The sequence below is a fragment of the Dermacentor variabilis genome, chromosome 6 (assembly GCF_050947875.1).
Source record: "Dermacentor variabilis isolate Ectoservices chromosome 6, ASM5094787v1, whole genome shotgun sequence".
Lineage (NCBI taxonomy): Eukaryota > Metazoa > Arthropoda > Arachnida > Ixodida > Ixodidae > Dermacentor > Dermacentor variabilis.
Window position 1 is genome coordinate 142,895,076 of NC_134573.1, and position 26,805 is coordinate 142,921,880.

A 26,805-nucleotide genomic window follows, 5' to 3' on the forward strand; every position below is an offset into this window, starting at 1 on the left:
TGCATTTTTCTTCCTTTGGCAAGTTGGCAAGATAAGTTTACCAGCATCATGCACTCAACAACTTAGATTACATACTGCAGGTAGCAGGAGAGGGTAGTAAACATTCATACAACAAATGCTGCTGTCAGAATTAAAAAAAAAAAAAAATTGCAGGTTCTTTAACAGCTAAGGTGTCCTAGTACATCATATGATGCACAAAACATGACCATTACAACCACAGTGTGAATTGAACCTGAGATCGCAGCTTGATGCTGCTGTTATGAAAAGACGTGAACTGTAATATCAAAGTTAGGAATTGTGGCGTCTAATACCTGCAGAGTGCGATTTGAGGGATGCCATAGTGGAGGGCTAATTAAACTGCAGGGTTTGGCTTCTGAAAACTCCACAGTGGGCTATGAGGGACACTATAAAGTAAAGCGCTCAGGATTAATTTTAGCCACCTGGGGTTCTTTAACATGCGGCCAAGTCTAAGCACGCAAGCGTTTTTGCATTTCAGCTATATCAAAATGCAGCCACTACCACCACCACATATTGAACCCGCTATCTCGTACTTAGCAGCAGAGCCTCACAGCTGCTGAATCACAATAGCGGGTTAAAACCAAAGTGGTCACACTAAGTATAGCCAGAGAGGATTTTTTTCAGTTATGTAAGATGCTTGCTAGTTCTATATCATTAAAAAATATCTTGCCTATATGTATTAAGCACCAGCAAAATTGTACTAGGGACCAGCTGCCATACACCCAAGATCTTCCCTGTAGATGTTGATTAGCCCAGAGGCATTGAGGTATTCTTGATGCCATGACAAAAACAAATGGAGCATGCTTACACAGTAGATGCCTCTCAACACGAACCTCAACGAGCCTTGTAAATCTTTTCATATGATCGGAAGTGCGAAAAGTCTCTTGGAAGTTAAGCAACGGTCCTCGCATTGTTCAGCTCATAAAAGAATTTGGAGTAACAGCCTCAACTTTAAATGGAGCTCATGGTAATAATTTAAAGCTTAATTTATTTTGTGAATATAATGTGCTCTTGTGGGATAAATTTTCTTTTAGGCGTCAGCTCATGTTTGGCTAGAACACGGTGACCTTTGTTTTAAGCGCCTTTAATACAAATAGTGGTTTTTCATACAGGCTATAGACCAGGGGTGGCCAAACTGCAGTTCCTTGCGGGTCCGAGTACGGCTTGCAACTCTCTAGCAGTTGTACCCTCTCTCCCATATTTCTGCCTCTAAAGACCAGCTTCTTTTATTTGTGTTCCACAAGAAAGATGCCCCACATCAAGGATGTGTGCCAGAAATTTCTGTCAATGTTTGGATCCACCTAGGTACTGTTCTGAGGCACTCTTCTCAACAATGAAAGCAGTGAAGTCAAAATAGCATACAACCCTTACAAACATCTACCTGAGCTGCTCTGGACTGGAACCACGTCATTCGAGCCAAACTTCCAACCTTGCTTGCTGGGGAAGCACAATGCAGAGGCAGATTGAGCAATTGCTGCCTGAGTGGCATTCACTGTGACTACCAGCTTTGTTGGATGAACTAAAGAAAATCTCCATGCCCGCATTTTTACTGTGTCTCTTGGCTAAAGAGATTGTTTTTTTTTGTCTCTCTACAAATGCCGATGTCAGAGATTCATGATGGGTCTCTGATAAGCATGCTTCTGTCAAACGGCATTTCTGTTGCCGAGGTCATAGCTTCTTTTGGTTATTTCTGAATACAACTAAATTACAAAAACAATATTAATGATCCATGCACAAATTATGACTGCGGGCACAACTATTGAGGTTCTGTTTAGCAGTCATCATCATCATTACCCTATTTTTGATGTCGACTGCAGGATGAAGGCCTCACCCAGCAATCTCCGATTACCCCTGCCCTGCGCCAACTGATTCCAACTTGCGCCTGCGGAGTTCCTCATCTCATCACCCCACCTAGTTTTTTGCCGTCCTGGACTGTGTTTCCCTTCTCTTGGCACCCATTCTGCAACTCTAATGGTTCACCGGTCATCCATCCTACGCATTACGTGGCCTGCCCAGGTCCATTTTTTCTCACTTAACGTCAATTAAAATATTGGCTATCCCTGTTTGCTCTCTGATCCGCACCGCTCTCTTCCTGTCTCTTAACATTACGGCCAACATTTTTCGTTCCAATGCTCTTTGCGTGGTCCTTGACATGTTCTAGAGCTTCCTTGTCAACCTCCAAGTTACTGCCCCATATGTTAGCACCGGTCGAATGCAGTGATAGTACACCTTTCTTTTAAATGATAGTGGTAGGCTACCAGTGAGGATCTGGCAATGCCTGCCGTATGCACTCCGTGCAAGCAGTCATACTACATGCTTAAAGTATATAGCTTCAGCACTGACCTGTACAACGTGGACTGCAGATGGCAATCCCTGCGCAAACAGGATTGACAGCATCGTGTCCCCCACATCATCATAGCCACCATCAAGGGAGTACAGGAGCACTGCTGAGTCAGCAACCTAGAATTGTGAGCAAATACAGAGGAGTAAACATAACAGTGCTAATGAATCCCTACATAACAGTGCTAATGCATCCCTACATCTAAGTAATGTGAAGCTCTCTTCAGTGAGCAACAGTGTGGCCCATATACACTAGTGTGTCAAGGGACTGGGCCCAGTCGCGTAACATTCGAGAAAGCTGCAAACCAACTGCTGTTGCCAACCAGGCAGTAAAGTACACACAGAGCAGTAATGCTCCCAGGAAACTCTGCACCTGAACTGTTGCACTACACTCCATATCATAGTGGAACTGTCATGACATGACTGCCACAACAAAGTTTATGCTAAGGTACAAACTGTCCTGCAAAATAACAATGAAAACAATGCTCTGCGATCGCGACATGGAGATGAGTGACTCACCTTAACAGCGTCCAGTGTTGCGTACACATCCCCTGGCCTTGGAGTCACAAAGGAGTATCTTTTCTTAAATCGTGGCAGACTGAAGGAAAAAAGAAGGACCCTTAAAATAACTTCATGGAATACAACTCGGAAGTGACATGCATGATTGCTTCTGCACAGTAATGTGAGTCAGCTGGGAACTTCAATGTAGCACTCAAATGATAACTGTTAAACAAAGGTAAGGCAGTCATTTATCCTGATGAACTCCCTCTCTCAAAGCGCACTGACGCAGAAAGACACGATCCCTACCTGATATGGCAGTATCCCTGGCTGCTCTCGCTGATGACCGCTTCCTCGTCACAACTTTTCACGAGTTCGAGAAACTTCGCTGGGTCCTCGTTCGCGTGCAGCGGGATGATCGCCTTTGGAGAAAAGCGAAGCGTGTAGGAAAAGCGAAGCGTGTACTTAAACACTTAATTCCAAAAAAGAAAGAAAGAAAGGCGTAAGTTGTGAACAGCCAGCTACGAACAGCTGCCTCACGGTCCTTACTGTGAGGAAAGGGGGTACTCCGCTTCCTCCAAGCGACCTTTTCCTTTCGGTTGCCTCCTCTCGTTTCAGCTTTCTGAGTTGCTGAATCTGCAATCGGGGTAATACGTAGTTAACGAGCAGTCAAAAGCACTACTGGTGGCCGTTTTACAGAAGGCAAGACGCGACTGCTAATTCACCTAGATGCTTACGAAACCCGTGAAAGCAAATATTAACAAGCAGTTGTAACGATCGCGAGCTCAAGTTTTCGCCGGCTAGGTTATGAGGGAGTCACACGGCCACTTTTGATTGCAGACAAATTACTCGACTGCGATTTGCTCTCTTTCCCAGCTTGTGAAGCCAAACGCGATCGAGAAATTAGATCCCGATAGGACTCGACCGTGATCGAAAGTGTACCGTGTGACACACGTATAAGGTAACGCTTCTGTTGAGGGCAGTGGACGTGGAAAGGTGTCATAGCGCACTGCTGTCACCGGCTAAAGCTGTCGTTCTGTCGGTGACAAGTTTGTCACGACGGTACCAGGTGCGCCCACTTTTTTTTTTTTTTTTTTACTGTGGCACGTGAGTATCTTAGCAGAAATGTACGACCTGTAGCAGCACGGCCCTTCGAAGTCACCTGAAAGGCGCTCCAAGACACGAAAGGGACAGTGTGAATAGCGACACAAACTACAACTTGGCACTCACTTGATTCTTCCTCTCTTGCCTCTTCAGCTCGTGCTTGTTTTTGCGCGTGATAGCTTTGAGGCTAACCTTTCCTAACGTGAAAAAACAACAACAACATCAGAACGACGAATAACTGCATGTATCGACAACGAAAGAAGCACTTCCCAACGCAAGCCGCGCAGCAATGCTTCATGAAAGCACATGGCCATACACGCACCTGAGCGCAACAAACACAGTGACGCGCCCGAAGCAAGAATTGAGCAGAGACTGACGGCTTACCCCTACTCAGAGATTCCAGCGATCTGTTGCTTCTGTGACGACCATGTTTATGTGCCTTATTTTGCTGTTTGAAGGCGCCTGGCCTGTGTGCGACATTTTCGCTGGGCAGCGCCATATTTGCCCCGAAACCTGCCGCAACTGATTCAGCGCTTCGGCCTCAATGCGCACTGTAGTAACCACGGTTTGAATAAAATAAATTTTGAAGCAGCTGTGCCAGCACAAGTTCTTTAAAATCAGCAATATACATTTTACAATGCAATAGTTATTTTCTAAACTGTTACTTGCTGTCACTTTTTTACGTTGCCGAAAGGCAAACATCAAGACAGGGAGCTTTTAAAAATGGCGGCCGCTCCGCTACCGCAGGTGCCCGATAAATTAAAGTCAGTGCTTCCTTACGTAAAAATAGCAGCCGAGCATGACTCCAGAGACCCAGTCATCGCCTACTGGTGTAAGCTCAACGATTTAAGTCATTGTCATCCCGAATGCATGCCTGCGGATAGAGAAGCGAGGAGGGGCGGGCCCTCGGAAGCACAGCAGTATCGCCGTGTTGTTTGTGTGTTTAAATGCCACAAGATCACCGGATAAAGAATGACACTTTTCTGCCCAAAATGTGTGCTACGCAGATTTGGTGTTGGGGATTTAAGAGTGCCGACTCTGAGCTGGTGCTCGATATGCGCGCCAGACTTGACCAAGGTCTCGTCTCTCTTCCGGATGCTTGCCGTTCACGTTGACAGCTGCGGACGTTACAGCTATCTCTCTCAGATATGTTGCGTTTTCTCACTGCTGCAGGCCGACTCTATGCGCTGCAGACTGGTATGAAGGTTGACAGATCTTCCTCTGAAAGCAGGGGATTCCTCATGGCCTACATGGAGTGGTTGGAGAAGGTATGCGAGTGCAGTTTGGATAAAAGAACACAATTATGACCGCTAGTGAACAACAGTGATCGAGCGAGAAATGTCACTGTAGTATTAAGCTTCTTGGACGTGTCCGTACGACGTCCGTTTAGGATAACATTCATTGGCCGTCCTGCTGCTCGGATGTATTGTTCATGGCAGAGCGGAATTAACATTCCAGCATATAAAACGAAGTTAAAACTAGTGCAGGTAAAACTATAATTTAGTGCACAAAATTGCTTGTAGTGCTTTTAACTTTTATGTCATTCTGAAGGTGTTTGCAAGTCTTGCACATGAGATACAACAGGCTTTTATGTTATTTTGCCATCAAGTTTTCATCTTTCTGTGAACTTTTTATCTGGTTTGGATTATGACCACTATTCTAGTTTCACCAATATTTCCGTTGTATTTACCTTACCTACGACGAATTTTCGTTCCTAATAATGTGCTAGCTGTCTAGCAGAATTGAGAAAACTGCTTTGTAAGCAAACGAGAAGTAAGCTGCATTTGCTTCCACATTGCTTTGTTTTAATGGGAAAGAATGTTTTCTTGTGTAGGAGTAGGTAATAGGATGCTGTGTCCAGCTCACGAGTGGTTGGCTGCAGGAACATTGCCTAATACTTGTGCAGGAAAAAGCCAAGAGGAAAGATGAAGAAGCCATCAATAGCGACGTCGTTGCCCAGGCACACATTGAGACTAGAGCACTGAAGCTATTTCTTTGGGCAGATGGTGAGGACAGGGCAGCGCGCTTTAACAAGTATGTGCTCTTCGTTTCATACCAGCTTTAACAATCATCGTTTGTCTTGCAGCAGTGTTATCAGCTAGCTTCGGCGGTTTATTTTACTTTGCAGGAATGTCATCAAGGCATTCTACACAGCTGCATACCTTTTTGATGTCCTCACAACGTTTGGAGAACTAACAGACGAGGTATGTTGATGTTGGCCTCTCTTCAGGGACAGTTATTGTTGTTTGCAGCCGCTGTTATTTTTGGAAACTATGACTGTAGAGCAGATATATATTTTTTAATATTCTGATAAAGCTATTTGACTGCTGCAGGTACCTCATTTTTCTTTAGCCCCTGTATAACCTCCAACTGAAGTGTTTGGGTAGAATTGAGAATTCAAGGGCTTCATATCAAAGTGAATAGCTTTTTTAGACACTTTTGCCTATTTTAGGCACCAATTTTAGGCACAAAGGCACCAATGCATATGCTGTGTGCCTACACGCAACTGACTTACGGTGCGTATTCGTTGCTCGGTGACCACTGTTTTAGCTCTTTAAGACGTACAACCGTTACAGATGTGCTTTCTAACAGCTCTTCTCTCCACTGAATTTCACAGTGAAACGACGAACACTACCCAAATATCTTTACTGTAACAAATATATGCCTTCAAGTGCACCAGTCCTTTATTAAAGTGAACAGCTCTCTAGAAGCATTCAGCTATTCGCTCATACTGAGAATCATCGTCTGTGGCTTCTAAACAATTTTTTGCTCAAGTGATTGCCATTTAAAATTAACAGGCATGGAAGCTTCGACAAGCATGGAATCAGCCAGGCATTCTTTTCTTCAATTAAACTGCCCCAACATCTTAGTAAGGCAGAGGTGGGGCAGTTACTGCCACAGCACAATTGGAGGGTGTGGGTGAAACTCGCATTGCTACAGTGATTATAGAATCACTGTACTAATTTCGCTTTGATTTCTCACCCCATGTTTGGCCTCGGTGGCTGTGGTGTTACTGCTACTGAGCAAGAGGTCGCAGGTTTGATTTCCGATCGTGGCTAAATTTTCAAGCTAATTGGGCAAAACACATCAAGAATAAGCATAATCAACAAGCAAATATTTTGTAGAAACTCTCCCTGCAACCGAGGGGAAACACCATGCAGAAAACTGGGGGTTGGCTTCACCCTAAGCCACCTTTGGCTTCATTTAAAATTCGCCCAGACAGCTCTCATCATGTGTGAACCATGGGTGTACATTTCATTTGCTTTACATCATGTGCGCGAAGTCATTGCTACCAAACATCTTGTATCGGTATGTCTCCTCCTCTGAGCATGCTTTCAAAAGAAAGTGAGTCGCGTGCCAAATGTCGTCTTCCTCATCCGGTGTTCCTGCTCTAAGCAAACATATGATGCTTGCTGCTGGTCATGTAGTTGGCCAAAAACTTTGTACTCAATACCGAAACTCGGTAAAAAAAATTACACTGCCTACAGGCAACGCTCATCAATAAAGGGTTAAAGAACCTGAAACAGTCAAAATTAACACAGACTCCACTATGGCTTCTCTCACAGGCTACATTTATGTGAATGCAACAGTGGCGCCCACCTTCTATAGCACAAAAGGGCAATTATTATGTGACTGCATTGTGGCGCCTTCATTGGAAACAAGTAGGAACCTCTACAAATTCTGATGTGCACTGCTGCTGTAACGCTTTGTCAGCATAAATTATTTCGTTTTGCATCTCCTGTTTTTAATAACGCCAGTCAGTCTTCGCAGAAGTGCGTAGTATGCTCAGCTTGTGGGGTAGAAAGTGACTTGGACTGGTGTAACCTGAGCATTCTTTTTCTTCTATTCTGTTCTTTAATCAACTGTCATTCATGGCCAGCAAATCTCAGTGATAACGTGGACAGAACACTGCTTTGGTCATTGATGAAAAGCATGAAAAAGAACAACATTGGAATAGACTTTTTACATCATGCTGGCCTTGGAGGCAGCTTAGCATGTGAGAGTTCTCATGGTAAAGCTGCACTAAACGCTTTGTCTACAGGTTTCCAACCATCGGAAGTATGCAAGATGGAAGGCAGCATACATTCACCGATGCCTCAAGAATGGCGAAGTGCCAGTTCCAGGACCTCTGAAGGGTGAAGATGAAGGATTTGAAGAAGATGCTGGTGGTATGGTCATTCATCACAACCAGTGAATAGCATTACTGAGAAGTTTACTTGAAGTAATTTAAGTTTGAAAATGCCTAATATATATTATCCTGGTCTGCTTTACCATCACTTCTGTCAAATCAACAGCACTTGTCAGTTTTGCTCATATTTGAATATAATTGTGTAATTTACGCCTGAACGAAATGTTGTAAGAAATGGTTATAAGTAATCTTTTCTTTTAAATTCTGTTTCTACTCACTGAAGTAATATTCCACTAGGCTAATACTGACTTGGTTTTTCTAAAATGACCATTTACCCTGTGGTATGAATTATTGTCAACCAAACACTCAGCCTTCTTATAAAGCTGATGCAGGAGTCTCAATATTCTTGGTTCTTGTGTGCCTAATTCTGGTCTTTGTCCCGTGGCACACTTAGAATAGATTGGTGACAATGACAGTCGCCAATGTGGTTTCTTGAAGCTTGCATACTCTGGGGACACATTTCGCTAGGATTGTCGATACAATGTTGTTGGCCTTCTCAGCTATTTGTTGCAGCCCAACTATAATGCATAGACATAGTGGAGAAGTCAGCAGTGCTAGATCAAAATCTTCTTCGATGTAGTGCACTAATTCAGGCCTTCATCCTCTAGTAGACTTAAGAGGAAGCTTTAGCTCGGGCCCAACTCCGACGCGGCCTATTCAAATACATGTAAAACGCAAAACGTTTTTATGAGATAACCCCTGGACCGATTTTGATGAAATTTGTCGCATTTGAAAGAGAAAGTTAAATTCTAGTGACTGTTGGAAGCGGAATTTCGATTTAGGGTTTGAATTTTCTTAAAACGATTTTCAAATATTTGACCGTTTGAAAAAAATAGAAGTGCGAAGTTTATAAATTCATAGCTCTGCATCAAGAACCGATATCGCGGTTCTGTAAACGGCATCCATTAGATCATTCAAAGCGGACAAATTCAATATGTCATTTTACATCTTACGTGAATTTGTTACGTTGGTTACAACGGTTTTGCAAAAGTTGTATTTCTCTATGATTAAGTTCTTTTTATATTCATGTGTAACATATCAATTTTGTCCGCTTTAGATGTACTATTAGATGCAATTCACAGAATTGTATTATCAGTTTTAGTGGTTAAGTTACAGAGTTGTAAACTTGATAGTTTCGTTTTTGAAAATTTTTGATCTTTGCCAATTTTTAATAAAAAATTGACGATCTAACTCAAAAATTCGAAACCAACAGTCACTAGATATTAAGTTTGTCTTTTAAATGCAACAAACCTCGTCAAATTTGGTGCAGTGGTTGCCGAGAAAAACGAATTCTCCTTTTACATGTATTTAGATAGGAGCACTCGAGCTAAAGCTTCCTCTTAAAATAGGCTGATGATGGTGTAGTAGCAGTAGTTTTAAAAACTTGCTTAATCTCATCACATTATGAGACGCTGTTTGGCCTTCTCAGCTGTCGGTGGCAACCCAAGCCCTTCGAATGGACCAACTGGAGCAGTGGGAGGCAGCGACGGATTTCCACCGCTCCCTCCAGGGTTTGCAGTCGGAGGTGCCACTGCCTCTGGATTCTCAGAGCCTGGTCCCAGCAGTGCCCGGTCAAGTTACGGTGACCACCAGCCTATGCCATCGTCCCTTCCTGTTCCCACCCCGGGGTCTCAGGCCCCCCCTTCTACACCCAGCGGTTCCACGCAGCCTTCACCGTCAATAGCCCCGATTGATGACATTCGGGCTGCAAGTAAGCACTCTGCCATACTCTTTTAGCGGGGCACTGAAACGCTTTTGAACTTAATGAGTACTGACACGATGTTTTAGGCTATTCATTTTTTGTGTTAAAGTGTTAAAAATGAAACTCTGGGAGTTCTACACCCTAGAAAAATACTGGCTGTAAATAATTTAATATTATGGTATAATATATTTTTAAATATAATTTCATAATTTATTTCTTTTCTGTCGGGATGTCATGGCGCGGGACATGGTCACGTAGGAGGTTTCGACACTCGCTCTGACTCGATTGGTCACCTGCTGTGCTGGTACGTTGGCCCTCACAAGTAGCAGCATAGGAAGTGACTGAGGAAGTTTTAAATTGTTCTGCCCCTACATGGCCTCCTCCTGCATCATGTCACAGCACAACCTCCTGGATAACAAAAGTGGAACTGGCCATTGAAAAACTATTGTATTGAATTATTTAGGGCATTCTGAGGCTTGTCAATATTTCTTCTAGGTTATAGAGGTCTAGTGCCTTCATTTAATGAAAAAAAGAAGGAATAGTCGAAGATATTGTGTGAATGCCTTTTTTAAAAAAGAACTCTTCCCAACTGTAGAAAATGTTGCCGTGAACATGCAAACAAAATATTGTGCTCCTTGCAGCAGGGAACTTACATTAGCGCATGACAAATTGATTGCTCTCTTGCAGCGTCTGCTCTCTTTTTGCTGTATGTTAGTTGGCAATGATGTTCCAGCTAGCGCTTTGCCGCATAAACAGCTGCGATTGAGCAACTGTCCATGAACTACTTGCCATGAGCTTCCTACCAATCCTGTCAACACTCCTCTGTTGCTTTTGGGCACATTTGTCAAACACCAGCCTCAAGGGGCAACCAGAGGTGCACTCTGGCAAGAAGAAAGGAAGGAGCAATAGGGAGGGGGGGCTTGGGATGCTTTGCTGTGAGCGGTAGCCCCAGTCCTGAGGAACTGATGAGTCGAGGAGAAGTGGGGAAAGTAAACATTGCACTCTTCACACCTTCGTGCACATTGGGCCCGTTTCATGAATTTCTTCGGTAATGTATTCCTCAAAAGACATTGCTGTCATTCCAGCATATTGCTCGGTATTTAAGAAAAGGTGTTGGGTTGCCTTGAATAACTTGAATAAAGAATCTGTGCATGTGTCAGTACGGGGTCACGTGCAATGGGTGGCTGTTTACTCTCCAGTCCTGTGCAGTCATATGTGGCAAGCTGAGGTAGTAGAGGTTTGGTACGCTATAACTACATTATTTTCACACATTGAAGCCTGAAAACTGGCTGCACATTGTACATGGGGGCGCATTAGAATTGAGTAACTATTGTAATTACAGTAGCCCCTCATTTTAGAAATATCGCTTTGGTTGAATTACCACTTTCCTCGAAGTCCTTACTACTCCTGATCACAGTGCATGCACTTTAATGACTGGGCTATTCAAAGTGCAGTGCTGCTGTACTCAACTTAGTATGAAATGTAAAGTGGGATATTGGCAGAGGACTGCTTAGTGCAGCATCCACAATGGCTTTTCGGGTTTCTTGACACAAACCTGGAAACACAGAGAGTTCTGTGAAGGTCACTCTGGCAAGTGGAGCCAGCTCCATGGAACCAAATGTACTTACGTTGATAACAGATAGACAAGGCAGGGTATTGCTGCCGGTGCAGTGTCACTATTGAGTGCAGCCTCATTTCAATAAACCTTTTATGGAGCACTTACACAGTCTGATTGTGCGAGCTGCGCTACTGTGGCTCCTTTAAAGCTGTCTGCTTTTAGTGAAATACCGCTTATGATGAAGTCCACACACTGTCCTCATAACTCTGTTATAACAAAGCTTCACTGTAGTTCCTTTGTTCAGCAGATTTTCTTTCTTTTTTTTTTTTTCAGATGGCGTGGTTTTGAACTCTGAAGACTTTCTCAAAGCTCAGAAGTACTGCAAGTTTGCCGGCAGCGCGTTGCAGTATGAAGACGTTCCAACAGCGATCGAAAACCTGCAGAAAGCGCTCAGGTTGCTTACCACAGGCTCGGAGGGACCCTGATGGCTCCGTCTTCCGGACCCGAAGACATGACCTCGTGACGCTCCCCTTCCCACCTGAACATCTAGCCTAGGACGGTCCCCACCCTCCTCTTCGAACAACCGTCCCTCAGCGTCCCGCTATGTCTGGTGCAAAGTCATTTTGTGTCTGTGTTTGTAGCCACCTTAGAGCTTGCTTCTGCTACAAGACCTTGGCCCTCTCGCGTCATTAGACTGGGCGCATCTTGCCTGTTTCTATTCTGTTTTTCTTTTTGCTTTCTCTTCAGTGGGCAGACAGAAGTTGTGAGGCATTTTTGCATGCAGCCAGCGCACAGCTAGTTTTGTCAAAGACGATGTGGAGATTGGAGACCAATGATCTGGCCAGCGACTGTTGCTTCACATTGGCTATAAGCAGGTAAACCCAAGCACTTGTGATAGCATGTATGTGTTGTCAGAGGATTATATAGACAGCATCTTCATTTGGCAGGCTGCTCTAATTTATCTAAATTGTTGTCCATGCAAATGAATTTTGTCGATTTGCTTCTACCTGTTTGTAGTTTATTGTTCAGTTGGTGTTGGTCAAGTGTTCATGGCTCACATGTTTGGCCAGTTTTAACATGTTGCTACGATGCACTTGTTTATCTTGCTTGACACAAAGTTTTGATGCATCTCCTTTCCATACTACATATATGAGGAGCTTACAGTAAACATGCTGAAATTGGGCTCGAATGAGCGGAGACCAGGCTGAAACATGGTTGCTGATATGATTGCCTGCAGTGTTACATTGAAATGGCTGACGTTGGCTTTCAATTAGCACTTTGATTTTAGTTGTCTGCTGGTGTTCCTGTATTAATGCTAAAGAGATTAAACTGTTTTAGGAGACGTTTTAGTCTTTAAATTAGTGAACAGTTCCAGCATTTTTAACACTGTTAGTACCTAGCACCAATGGAATAAGGTGACTCCGATAAGCCACTACTCTCTTTGTTTTTCATGTTTAGTGAATACAAGTGGCATGCTGGCATGCTATCATTGGCTATATAATTCATAGAGCACAGCTTTCAAGGTTCATGCAGTTCAAAGTGTGTAGCAGTTAAGGAACTCGTCACTTTTCTGCTTTTTGCTACTACTATTTTAATACTGGAGACAGATATTCTGATGCTACGGAAAATTAGCCGTACTAATAGCAAAGCTATATGTGATGCAAGTCTTCGATGAAGGAGAAACCGTAGTAGCACTTGTGGAGTGGTAAAGAAGAAAAGGAGTGTTGTCTGCCGATCCGGACATACTGAGGTAATTTATTTTCTTATCTTTTTGTGCTTGCCTGTGCCTACATTTTTGCACTGAATAGTGAAAAACGGTGTCCTTTGGATACTTTATTTTTTGTGTTGTACGCCAATTAGTGCGGAATTACTCTTGCGAGGTATACATTGACTTGGTATGAACAAGTGAGTTGTGCCGGAGAAACAGAACTTCGTTTTTAAAGAAAATGTATCTTTGGGAATTTTTCTTCATTTCTGAATAAACTGTGTAAGCACAGGTTTTGCATGTGGTTGTGTGAGTCCTTTCCTGAGATAACGAACAGTAACAGCATAAACATTCTACAAAGGGCAGAGCAATTACCAGATTTTCACAAATAAAAAGGAGTTACAAGACTAAAATGAGAACTTCAGTAACATCTATGCAGTTTCTTCATCTGCATACATCAAGAACAGCGCCACATAAAAACAGCCCTAAACGTCATAATTTTCACATTCAATTCAGAATCCTTGCAGGTTTGTTAGACAGTAAACAGAAAAATAATTTGAACTCTATATGTAAATTATGCCTCTGCAATATAATAAAAAATACGCCATTCTTGTCAAGATAAACAGAAAAGGCGCCAAAATTAGATGGGTGGTGACACTGCCTTGAATTGCCTGTGCCAACTGTCTGTGACGTCATTGATTTTGATTGGGCCTAATTATTCGTCACTTACGACCTACTGTATTGTACTCTAAAGGAAGCGAAGATCAAACTTGGCAAGTTTTCTAAAAGCTTTACTGCACCGCTAAGCCCAATTACATTAAGATGTTTTAAAATCTGCGACTTCACGCTGACGTGCCTGTGTTGGAGTTTCGGTAAAAATTAAAAAAGATTATTTGTCTTCCTCTTTTTATTTATTTTTTTTTGGCAATCAAGCTCGCTTTGTCTGCATTGCTTAATATATCGCCCCTGCATGCATTGAATACTGGAAGATGAATGTGGCAAAACATGGTTGAGCTCTTGGCAGATGGCTCTGAGAATTCGGAGGAGCGCATGCTGGCGCAGATGCAGCTAGCATGCGCTCCTCGCCACTGCGTGGACGCTTCTCGAGCGAAAATGGCGCTGAAGCACGGCGCGAGGACCCACGTGATGCCATTAGGCCAATAGCGACGCGGCGTCGGCCTCCGCCAGAGCGCGCGAGGAGGAGGCGGCATTCTTCGAAGCGTGACACTACTTTACGAAGTTTAAGGGGTTTTAGAAGAGTTCGGCCACGGAGTGAGTTCGGCTGAGTGCCGCGGTGAGTGCAACCAAGCCCCCGGCACTAACCCGGCACCCTAGAGTAGAGCATTTCCCGGGCTCGGGCTTACCCGAAAACCCGCCGGGCCAGGCCTGGTGAAGTTGCTTTGCGGTGGCCTGTGGCAGATGGCACAATTCTAGTTTATGAGCTGGTCTACTCGAAGAGGTGGTCATTACTTGCACAAAGAATTTAAATGCATTGTGAACTAATTAAGAAACGAATCAACAATTAAGTTTTCAGCTAATTCGATTATGGCGCATATTGCAATTTTCAAATTCTAGCCGGAGAGTTCGCAAGGCGGATCCACTTGAAAGGAATTGTCAGGATGACACCAGTTTCGAGGTATGAATTCCAGAACTTTGCGGAGTAATGCATTGGCGTTCCCAAGGGAGTCGACCCCCCCCCCTCTCTCGATATTTTCTGGCGAAGCCCCCCTTCCTCTTTCCCACGGAACAGAAAGTTTCAGGAGATGGGCTCCGAAAGATCGACATGGATGAAAGGGAAAGTCAGAAGGTGGAGGAGGGGGCTGTTACGTGGCGCTGAGCCGTACTCCCTCAAGGGCTGCAGAAAGCGCCAATCTTCCCTTTCCACATCGAACCACAGTGCGTCTTGTGGTGGCACACCGAAAGGAAGCGCCGTCGTCCCCGATAAGCGATAGGCTCGCCGCACGGTTGAGAGCGCTGCAATGCGATAGCGCACGAGCGCAGTCACGTGGTTTCATTACATATTTCGCGGGCTTTCTTTAAACGCCGAAAAATATCGCCACGCAGCATGTGTCGTTGCCGCAAAAGATTGGATCGGTCGTTTCTGAACCTCCTCTACAACGAAACGAAATGCACTTGGCCCTAAAGTGAATATAAAAAAAAATTGCAAAATTGATCTTCGTTAATTAACTAATTAAAATGAATATAAAGAATACTTTAAGGAGCGCTACATAACGGCAAACCATATGTCGATGGATTCATTCAGCTGCGGTTAACCACTTTTTTAATATCCTTGGTTCGAGTTACATGAAACACCCTGTATGTTGCCTGTACATACATGTTCCAGGTATTTTATCCGGAAGGAGCGTTGTCTTTATATGACACAAGCCACTTGGAGTAGTGTTAATTATCTGGAAGAGAGGATTGAAATCCGCTGGTTTCCTGCACATCTGGGGGTGGTGGACGGAGCTCGGAGAAACCTCAATGAGGTGGCAAATGAAGCAGCACGAGAACTTTCCAGCCGTGCTCTTCAAGACCGAGCAACTTACACTTCACCCGGAGAACACAGGGATCGATTATTAACATACAACGAAATCACGAAGCATTATTATTTAAGCAGAAGGGAATACCCATTGCCACACGGTAAGCTTTGCAGAGCCCAAGCGCTCACATTACGTTTGCTACCGACAAGAACATATCCAAGTCCAGATTTTATTAACAGGATCTATCCGGAGAGGGAAACTCAAACCAACTGTAATAAGCGCAATGGCATCATTACTCTCGACCACATGCTTTGGCAGTGCCCCACGGTCTTCACAGACTGTGACAAGGAACAAGAATGGTGGCGGCAAATGCTACACAGCGAATCACTCTCTGACCAATTACGGGCAGTCCAGAAGGCCCGCGATGTGGCTGAAGGGCTCGGCCTAACAGTCCCAACGTGGGAGCGGCCCGCGTCAACCTAGGGTTGACCTTCAGGACCCAATAAAGTTCTTCATACCATACCATACCGGATTTATTTGGCTTGCTGCCGCTCGATTTATGGGAAACGGGCGATCGAGAGGCAAGTGGATCACCTGCTGCTCGTTCCAGCTATTGGCGGCGAGGAGTTACGGAGTCGCCATCTATCGGAAGCGCCTCGCTGGCGTAGTATGAGGGATCATGCGGCGCGCTCCTCATAGGTTTTGCTGTCAGCGCTCACTGAAAACACCACGCGCGAGCTCTCCCGGACATTTCTATAAGTACTTTCGAAACGAGAGAAGTTTCTTACTGTCTAAATAATAATCTTGGGCAAACTGAAAGCACACAATCGTTTACAGACGCTATCTCCTTACCGAATACGTACAGTGAATGCCACTGCGCGCGGTCGCCGCGATGGAGTCTCCCGAACCGGCTTCTTGCGTGAAAGGTAGGTAAACGCTGAGAGCAAACTATGTGAAATATGTTCTTATAGTGTTTGTATAACTAAATGGAGCGTAATAGAACGAAGCCTCAATGCAGCGATCGCGCAGATTCGCAGCGACCGACTGCGCGTCTGCATGCTAGTCCGCGCACTGTTTCGCTTTCTCCGCGCGCGCGTTTTCGCACCGTGTCATGAGCTTTAGGCCGCACAATATGAGCATTTGACAGTATACAAGCAACCATTGTTGCGTGGGCGCTATCAGAGCTGTTGAAAAATAATTTCATTGTAGAGACTTCGACGCCTACGGGGACTGTGATGTCCCGTCGCGACGATTCAATCTTTCTTTTAGAGCGCAGCTCTTTGGCGTCCGTTCCTGGGTTTCGCGTCGTCGTCGGCGTTGTCGTCGGCCTCGTAACCAGCTCCGCCCCCCTTTCATCCCCCCAGCGCTAGCAGCGACCGAATGATACCGCTGGATGCCGCTGACGCCGCTAGAGAGTCAAGATAACGTGACTGCATAGAACACCGTCGCCGCCATGCAGAAAGAGGAGGAAAGGGTCCCCCCCCCCCCTGTTCTTGTGTGGCGGATAGGGTGCTCTTCAGTTGCCGACGCGCCGGTTATTTCACGTAAGCCCCGGCACGTCGACGAATACGTGACCACCTTCCCACGGCTAGACCTGGTTCTTAGCGCTGCGGAAGTGAGGGTATCATATTGTTTGTGTCGGCATCGGCGGCGTTGTCCCTGAAACCAACTCCGCAGCTGGGGTTGACTCACTATCGGCGTCAGCGGCATCAGTCAGTCGCTGCTATCTCTTCCCTCCTCCCTTTATCGTGTTGTCCGCTTGCTGCGCGCGCTTCTGCCCCCATCGTTTGCCGCTGGGTGTACACGCCGCCCCCCTCCCCCCTCTTCCTGCGAGTCTCCGGTTGTCAAAGCGCCGGCTCGAACTTAATTCCTTTCTTCGCTCCTCCTCCAATGCAACCCCTGTGCGGTGGCAATCAGAGAGCCAGATCGGTGGCGGCGGATCTGTATATGTGCACCGCCCGAGCCGAAATTGCCGCTGCCGTTCGCCCTGTGCGGTGGCAATCAGAGAGCCAGATCGGTGGCGGCTTGACATAAAGACAAACAGCAATTTCCTAACACTTATGCGGGAGAACATCCCGTTCCTCTCGCTCGTAACGCGTCCCACGGCTGTGACAACCTCGCGAGGCACTTGTATAGATCTCGTCTTTGAGAATCAAGCATTGGTGTACCAAGTCGAACATATATCAGTCTATTTCTCCGACCACAAAGCTTCCTTCATGACTGTCAAGAACTGTTAGTGGAGTCTTTGTTAAAGGAATACGTGTGAAAAATAAAAAAAAATTCTGTGATAGCGCATACATGTGTTGCTCGATTTCTTTGCCTCAATCTATCGAAAAGGTAAAATAGCTTATTTGCTGCGCTCAAATTTCGCGTTAGGAAGTAACGTAATCGTCGGTAATTTTTTTCTTCTAAATTCTTTGACCTTTCAATATTATTTCTCGAGTTCCGTCGCACTGTATGTTTAGCGGTGTTCTCAGCGTGCAATTTCCCGCTGCTCCTTTTTTGTAATCGAGTGCATTAATTCATAACACAAACATGACCATATGCCATGCTTTTTTTAAATGTGCTCCTTACCGCTTCCTTTCCACTCCAGTGAACTTGCCAGTATCTATAGCATCGACAAGTTCATAGACCAAACCGTCATGACATTAGTCGGGCCGCGGACTCGGGCGAGCGTCTCAGTGCGCGTTTTCAGAACATCGCAGACCGGGCGATGTAGCAGAAATCTTCCTCGCGTCTGTGCTTCCTGCATACCCGAGTTGTAGCGGATGACTGTTTGCCGGTTTTATGTTTCGCGAGCCAAGCTTCACGCAGCTTCTTGTCCTGCGGCTACGTGTGAATAAGGCTGACACCGGCCTCCGTTACGTGCGTCCGGCCCTGCGGAACCGAGCAGTAGCCTACCATGTTGCGCGCCTTCAAAGGCAGCCACTGCCTATTGTAGTGCTTTGAAGCGTTGTAAAGGAGACACTCGAAGCGGGAAAATTTCGCCACTAAATGAGGACCGCAGCGTACGAGGGAATTTAAACTCGTTTTCAGCTCGCTTCGGCGCGCCCGAAGCAGCCGACGCGGCCGCTATGTCCAAGTGATCCCTCCTAGCACGTCACGCCGACGGTGGCGCCAGCTTTTCCAGTGGTGGAGCTCGAGGCCAATAGCGTTCTTTTTTGCACTCGCTGCGAGAATGTTCCGGTACAGCATCTATCTCGCTATTTTTGTTATCTTTCATTTGCATTCATTATTACTTTATATTCCAAATGTTATTTTATATTCGCAGTAGTAAATTATGCCAATTATTTGTCGTCGCATGAGCGATGACAGGCTTCCAAAGCGGGGAACGTTCGTGAAAGCTGGCGACTAGCGCAAGCAGCGAGTGATCGAAACTTAATTCAGCGCGGCAGAGAGAGAGAGAGAGAGAGAGGAAAGGGGAAAGGCAGGGAGGTGATGTGCGAGTACAGGACGTGTTTATAGCCAGAGTTTCTTGATAATATTCGTTTCATTTATTTTTTTTTTCCACAAGGACATGTCAAGGCAGGCAAGGAGATATAAATTATGCTGCGATATATTCGCAGTGACGTGATATGACAAGAAACGTATCGCATCTTGTGGATCATATTAACTCTATGTTTTGGATTTTTCGGCTGCCCGTATACGTCTCCTACAAGCCCCGGTGTTAACAGCGCAAAACATAGACGAGACGAGAAGACGACACCAGAAGCGCTGACTTTCGACAAGGTTTATCTGAAAGAGACACGGCTTCTTATACCATTGCCCACGCGTGTCGCAGTCACACGAATTGCACATCATGTGAAACACGCACCTTTTTTTTTTTTTTTGCACTCAAGGTAGTGGTTGTACGTGCTCAAGTTTTTTTTTTTTTTTTTTTGTCAGCAACAAGGACGGCGTGCTGACGCATTGGTCACGAAGTCTGGCAATCTCGGCTGCCTCAACTATTTCCCGAACCAGATGTGACGTGCTGAAGAAACACAATGACCAGCTGGTTCGGGAGATAATTGAGGCAGCCGAGATTGCCAGACTTCGTGACCAATGCGTCAGCACGGCGTCCTTGTTGCTGCAAAAAAAAAAAAAAAGCAAAAGAACTTGAGCTTTTGCACGTACAACCACTATCTTGAGTGCAGAAAAAGAAAGAAAGTGCGCGTTTCACATGATGTGCAATTCACGTGACTGCGACACGCGTGGGCAACGGTATAAGATGCCGTGTTTCTTTCAGATAAGCGTTGGTCGAAAGTCAGCGCTTGTGGCGTCGTCTTCGATCGTCTCGTGTCTCGTCTACGTTTTGCGCTGGTAACACCAGGATGGAAAACCAACAAGCCCCAAGCTGCTATTCTAGCGAAATACATTCGTACCAGCCACCGTACGTCTGCCGACAAATACACGCGGTGCATGAAGACTCCGCCAAATTGAAAAGATGGCAATTTTTTTTTTCAGTTGCGAGGAAGAAGTAGATGGAATTCGATGGAAACAAAAAGCTTTGTTATATTGCGGTTCCTTATATCCCAGTTGATTCGACTGTATCTGCAACAAAGCCAGTAAATTTGGCTTTCATGTTCATTTTCTGTTGCTATGGCAACCTGTTACTAAAACGAGGACAGGTGTTACCAAATCATTTTGCCTGCTACAAAATCTGCTCTAAAGCGCTTCTGACGATTCCGACCGTTTGATTTGCAGAAAAATAAGTACGGTACATACTCTTACCCTGTATGTCCGGTCACCTTCCTCCACCATGAGGCCCTTTTGTAAAATAAATTACTGAAGGTTACGTCGCTTAACTGTTAGCGAAGCATACGTCAGTAAAAGCATCGATTGTTGCAGTTTGAAACATATTGACAGTACGGTCGGGCCTCGGTCAGGCATGTGTAGGCGTGTGTATGCTGCAGCCAAAAATCCGGAGACCACTCAGCACATCCTAATGGAATGCGATGGTATTCACCCAATGAAACCCGTATCCCAGGTAGCACAAAAGAGATACGTAACGTTTTCGTAGCGTTTATCCGAGACGATAAAAACGGGTTAAAGAAGACACGAATGAGAGCACTTCGTTGGGAAAACGTCGTATATGTCTGCTAATGTCCGGCTTAAATACCCTCTTGAGACGATCTAGAACAGGTCTGCAAAACGTATTCGAAAAGCTGGTCTAGAAATAGGATTGGGAAAGACACAAATAATCCCTTTGCCAAAACTATTCGTAACCAATTTCTAAACGTTTTTAGGACGTTATCAAAAAGCTGGTCTAGAAGTGGTCTTGAAAGGTTTACTATAATCTGAAGCGAATTTTTGCGGGTGCCAGGGGCGCGATCGGACATCGTTGTTCAAAACGCGCGTTCAGTTTTGCCTCACGCGACTGGCCTATGCCACGCCGACGTCGTCAGCCGCACCCGTCGGCACGGCCTACGCCAATCGCGTGAGGTGAAACTGAACGGGCGTTTCCAACAACGATCTCCAATCGCGCACCGGATGAGTAGAAGCGTCGGCGATGACTGTAAGAGCCATGGCGCAGTGACAAGCACTGTTGCCCGCATGGCCGGCGCATCCTATACCAAGCCACATAAAAATGAACCTGTTACGAATAATGAATCCTTAATACCGCCTTTAGTAAGCTGCGATGCTTACAACCAAAATGGAAATGACATTCTGCAAAGAACAAATGGCCACGTCTTGGCAGGCGGCCTGACTAAGGCATTCATGCCAAGAGTGCATGAAATGAGAACATTGTGACCAAGCAAAAACACTTTATTAAAATGTAATGCTTATGCAAGGTTCAAGCAAAATGTGTAAGAAATGCAAATAGAAGTAAAAGTACATCAACAATGACAAAAATCGCAGAAAGGATTTGTAATGAACTCGAAAGTGAGCAATCACTAGTACATAAACAAAATTCCAAGTACACATACAAAAATGAACAGAAAAACATGAAGTGTACTAAAGCTTCTCATTTATCATAGTAAAGAGCACGTGCTATTAGATGGACTAGAGTTATCCAGAAGTGACATCGGAGCGAATGGAAGAAGTAAACTGAAAAATGCAAGAGCTTGAATCGGATGGTAACTGCATGCCTCCGAGCAATGTTACCAATAAGCTAGAAGCTTGAAAAGAGCACAAGAAATACCACTGCATACCATCATAAAACAATCCTGTGACAGAAATCAAACAATGGGAATGCAAAATTGGAAATATTGCCTTTAGGTTATATCACAGAAGGTAATGGCTAGAAAAAGAACTATACAACAAAAAAGCAATAAAGTAAAACTACTACAGAATACTTAAACGGGGGAGTCAGTGTAACAAGTAAGCACTACTGTAGTACGGTGAACGATGAGACTGAGTAATGCTGCATCTTGCCACTCCAGAACGTGAGAAATGAATATGCAAGCCTCATATTAGAAACTTATATAAACATGGGAATAAACTGGAATGCACTGGAAGCTGCATTTGTGTAACAAAGGAAGCAATGGTCATAATAAATAGTAATTGGTTTATCTAAAAAGCCCCGTACAAGAGGCAAATTTGTACCACTCTGGCAAAAACAAAGTTGCAAAGAATAATTTGCAAACCAGCAAATACATTAATTAGCCCACTGACATGTCACACTTTGCGCACATCTCCAGTCTAGTAAAGTAAAATAAAGCACTCTGAATGAGAAAAAGGTTTGACACATGTAGTCCAGAGCCAATTCTTAGCCAGTTCGCCCACACTTTCACATCCAAAATATTTGCCACAGAGTCCAGGCACAGTTCCACTGATGTTTACCAGTTGACCCCCACTTTCACGTCCAAAAATATTTGGCCAACAGTGCGGGCAGAGCTCCATCGAGGAACAGCTTTAGGGCACACTACTGAATATTCTGCAGTCCCGCTGGAAATAGAACAGCCGCACATGCTGGTAGTGGTTTCAATGTAGCCACACTTGCTGCCTTGGACAAGTAAGCCCAGATATCTGCACTGGTGCTCCATTTTGTCGAAGTAGACAAATTGATGCACTACACTGATAGCTGAAATGTTTTGAAGGCACAAGCATTGGATTCACCAGAAAGACTTGCCCACATACCACCGCTGGCATATATATGCACTTGCTCTTCATTCAGTAGCATTGAACTTAAAGTGTTCCCTATGTGGGAGCCACGTGTAATACCGGTGTCACACAACCACTCTTGATCGCGATCAAGCCCGATCCGGATCGAAATGATCGATGCGATTCCCTCACCCGCGCAGCTTGCGCAAAGGAGTCAATCACGACCGAGAAATTTGATTTGTAACGGACTGGATCGCGGTCAAACCGGTATCAAATAATTCACATACGTACGCTAGGAAAATGTGTTGCACAGGGACAAAGAACTTCGGCATGCCCTGTTGTGCGAAGCGCGCAAACAGAACACAAATCGAAAAAAAAAAACCGCGCGAGCTCTTCGCAAACTCCATGCGCGCACATGGAACCCGCACGAACTCGGCAGGCGGCCGACTAAGAGCGAAGGGCGCACAGCGTACAGTCCGACACATGTCCCAAACTGCAAACAATCGTGCTACCTGGAGCATACAAGTTATTTTATACCAAGGGCATACCCGACTCACGTACGCAGTATCCACAAGCGAGTTATGCAGCGTACATGCTGTATCCATTCGTCAAGTAGAAAAATTGATAACAAGCACAAAGCTACAAGGGGCTCACTATATTACTACCATTTGAGGCGTGAAATAAAATTGAACTTAACCGTTTAATATATTGCACACAAGTTCCTCGTAAGACCATGAAATACCCATCACGTGGGTAAAGGGAGCGAAAACACAATCGAGAAGCTGAAGCGCAAACGATAAAAGCACGTTATATATGGTGCACGCAAAATTCTGCCAGTGCGCTGAAGCGCGAGGGAATAGGGCGGGCACTTGACCTTACCTCTTGGGATACCGTACTAGTACTGAATCATTTAAAAAAGCCTATTTGTACAAGTTCTCTTATCTGCAACACTCTTGCCAAACGGGAGACTAAAATACCACCACGACGGCTCTATTGCGGAGATCGGCAAGGTGCGCAGAGACAGCAATTCTGCCGCCTTACTTAACATTCTGCAAAATGCGACTTTCTTGTTAGGATCACGCATAGCGGCCGATCCCGACGCTAGGGACACACAAGCACGATTTCGTCCCTCTAACTTTCGTCCTTATACCGCCCTTAACTTAATTACAGCGTTATTGAACAGGCGCCTCACATAACATGACAATGAACTTGAAGAGCTGAATAGTGCCCTCCACTCGGCGCCCTCCCAATTGAAAACACTACTGATTTCCAAATGAAAACCACACAAACAGATCGCACAACCCAAACTAATCACAGAATGTCGTTTTCTTGACGGCAAAACACTGCAACACTCACATGACAAAGGGCAGTGGCAGCACATTCGGAACAGCCGCAAACAGACCACAGCGCAATGCGAGTGCGATAACGCAACTATGCCCGGCTTCACGAATAACGTGGCCGCCTTGGTCCCATGCCAAATGAAAACACTATCGATTTCCAAATTAAAACCACACGAACAGATCGCACAACCAAACTAATCACAGAATGTCGTTTTCCTGACAGCAAAACACTGCAACACTTACATGACAAAGGGCAGCGGCAGCACATTCAGAACAGCCGCAAACACAACACAGCGAAATGCGAGTGCGGTGACGCAACCCTGCCCGGCTCGCCCGCCCGCCCGGCATGCTCATGCATGCTGCCCGGCATCACGAATCACGTGGCCGCCTTGGTCACATGATGTGACGACGGCATCGCCACCTTGCGCAAGGTTGGTTCGCGTTGATGGGTTGTCGAATATTGTACAAGCCGCTAAAGAGGCTGACGCGCCGTGGTGTGTCGCCTTGGTGTGCGCGTCTTGCGTGTCGTGTGCATTGCGCTTTTGTAGTTCTCGACCCGTGAATCATGTTGCGCAGAGCCAGACGCCGCCAGACGCCGCGCGCCATCTGCAGCAAGAGTGGCGAGCTGGAAGTTGCCACTGGGCGTTTCGCATGGCCTTTCAGTTTCCTCTCTCATTTCGGACGCTTTCCGCTTTCAGTGCCGCATCATTGTGGTTACAGCATGTCAAAAAACAATCGCCGCTTCTATATAGGTGCGATCACACCACCCTCTGCTCCCAAGCGTGGCGAGCCTATAACGACGAGTTTCAGAAATATTAAAGCGAATAGCTTTCTGTCTCCTCCCCGTCGGATGTTTTCTTAGTTCAGTCGTCGGTGGTCGGTCGCCGGACTGTTGATCTGCAAGGAAAACGCTCGCGCGCTCGTTCGTTCGCTCTCACGCTAACTATATTTTGCTCTCTCTCTCGCTCGCTTTCTCTAGCGTTCTTTTGTTCGTTCGCTCGTTGGCACTAATCGCTTGCATTAACAATCATCGACGATGGTTTCTGCAAATTTTTTTATATACATTGTGCTCACAGTATAGAATTCGTTGGCACACTTCCTACGAAGCACCGTTACCAGAAACGACTGTACCGATGTGACCCTCCGTTGGCACCAAAAGTGATGTTCGCTTATTAACTCGATACTTTTATTTATGCTGCATGTGACTTGCATGATTTAGCGCTCTGGAGCCAAGCTCCAAGTTGTTCATGGGTCTGACGGGGAAGCGCGTTGTTAGATGAATAATGCACGCTTACTTTATTGCATATGCATGAGATATCACCTACAATTTTATATGGAGTTAAACAAACACATACACACATTATATATATGTATCCAAGTGCTCGGACTGTTTATATTAAAGCCGCAGTTTTCATTATTCAGACGACTGGGCACAAAATGTTACCTTTATACCCACGAAAACTATACAGCACTCGTGCCTCAGCCGTAAAAAAACATTGCGCTGTTCAGCGGTAAGGTATTCCCATCACTTAATTGTGAATAAGAGGAAACACGGCAAAGGTGCTTTGTCCAGCGGGAATTTTGAAGCATTCGCATGCGACGCTGCTCATTTTCCAGGAGCTCGTTGTCACATTTAGTGATGACACCTTTGATATGCCAAACACACTGGAAGGAACCGGATAGTCATACAGATCTTTCTTCCTGTTGAAGGCTCGGCCGGCTACCATTGCCGTAAGGGCGGCTTCGATGTTTCTGTAGTCGCGCTCCACTTCCTCCTGGCGCAAAACACTTCTCCTTGGAATGCCACGTTCAATTGCAATCCTTCGTCTTTTCTGACGTGAGGTGAACACCACAAAAGAATTTCTTTTTCTTGCCGCACTTATTCTGATGTAGGTCGAATAGAGGAGCAATTGACACGACGAGTGCTGTTTGACAAGCGAGGAATTCTCCCGCCAAAAACGGCGCTGTCGAAAACGTACCCGGCCGGTAGGCTTGGTAACTAAACAGATAGAGCGAGTTATGTGAAGTCGTTTTCAAAACGTATTCACCCCTCGTTTTTAAACTGTTTGGCTTTCAACGTTTTCAGTACGTATTCACCCCTCGTTTTTAAGATGTATTGTTTGGAACGTCTTTGATGCGTCGATTTTGGTCAAAAATCCGTTTCAGACGTTGAATCCCTTAATACGACGTTTTCAAGACTTTGTGTGCTACCTGGGATGTAACGTACACCTTCCAGAAGCGCTTGAATTTAATGTGGGCGGAAGCATCAACTGGTCAGCAGTCGAGATAAGCAAGATACGTTTAGTGTATTGGTGGAAAACCAGCAGGGAAGAGATTGATACGGCCGGATTCGTTACAGGCATAGGTAACGGCGATACAAGGTAGTATTTAGATAAGAGATGTTTTGAGAAAAAACAAAAGTTATCGAGATGTATAGAAAATGTTAGAATGAAAAGCATGTATAGCATAACTGATTAACTCTAGCACGAAGGGGATATGTCAATAAATCATCATCATTATCATCATCATCATGGAGCAGAGGAGGAGTGAGCTTCGAGTCGAGGATCGTTTGGGAATACAGGGGTATCCCTTGCATTTTCAAACGCCCTGTACCAATATGAGAACGAAAGGGAAGGCTATGAAAAGGAGAGTATGAAAGAGAAGACTTAACGTGTGTTCAAACAGCGTATTCTTCAGACGTGTACGTCAGAACACCGCCGACTGTTATTTGCTTGAATCCTCCTCGGGTTCTTTTTATTGCACCGCAGCTACAAGAAAAATTATCGGCCTTAAACGTAAATATGGCGTTCTTTGCCGTGGTGGACAGGCGTTCTTTGCGGTTTCTTTT

The 26,805-nt window shown here is 45.2% G+C and overlaps 2 protein-coding genes across 3 annotated transcripts in view; one reads left to right on the forward strand and one right to left on the reverse strand.

Annotated features, from left to right (window-relative positions):
- Tsr1 (Tsr1 ribosome assembly factor) overlaps positions 1–4,494 on the reverse strand; it is a 28,839-nt gene extending 24,345 nt beyond the window's left edge. Inside the window, exons 1-6 of the mRNA XM_075696092.1 lie at positions 4,345–4,494; positions 4,087–4,157; positions 3,406–3,492; positions 3,166–3,278; positions 2,878–2,956; positions 2,362–2,478 (exon numbers count right to left, since the gene is read on the reverse strand). Coding sequence (XP_075552207.1) covers positions 2,362–2,478; positions 2,878–2,956; positions 3,166–3,278; positions 3,406–3,492; positions 4,087–4,157; positions 4,345–4,459 — 582 coding nt within the window. The 5' untranslated portion in view covers positions 4,460–4,494. The remainder of the gene's footprint in view (positions 1–2,361; positions 2,479–2,877; positions 2,957–3,165; positions 3,279–3,405; positions 3,493–4,086; positions 4,158–4,344) is intronic.
- Positions 4,495–4,661: 167 nt separating this feature from the next.
- On the forward strand, positions 4,662–13,408 carry Vta1 (vesicle trafficking 1). 2 transcript variants are annotated; one of them, XM_075696098.1, is made up of 7 exons: positions 4,662–4,792; positions 5,134–5,228; positions 5,867–5,994; positions 6,089–6,164; positions 8,003–8,129; positions 9,579–9,860; positions 11,743–13,408. In XM_075696098.1, the coding sequence occupies exons 1-7, from the start codon at positions 4,684–4,686 to the stop codon at positions 11,892–11,894; spliced, it is 969 nt and encodes a 322-aa protein (XP_075552213.1). In that variant the 5' UTR covers positions 4,662–4,683; the 3' UTR covers positions 11,895–13,408. The 2 variants fall into 2 exon arrangements, with proteins under 2 accessions (XP_075552213.1, XP_075552211.1); XM_075696096.1 differs by lacking the exon at positions 4,662–4,792 and adding an exon at positions 4,886–5,037.
- Positions 13,409–26,805: the final 13,397 nt, after the last annotated feature.

What these genes read in the sequence shown, in the direction of transcription:
- Vta1 (XM_075696096.1), top strand. Translation starts at nt 4,908, where the DNA reads ATGCCACAAGATCACCGGATAAAGAATGACACTTTTCTGCCCAAAATG. An exon ending in TTGGAGAACTAACAGACGAG is followed by an intron (nt 6,165 to 8,002) that starts GTATGTTGATGT and finishes CTTTGTCTACAG; the next exon opens with GTTTCCAACCATCGGAAGTA. An exon ending in ATTTGAAGAAGATGCTGGTG is followed by an intron (nt 8,130 to 9,578) that starts GTATGGTCATTC and finishes TGGCCTTCTCAG; the next exon opens with CTGTCGGTGGCAACCCAAGC.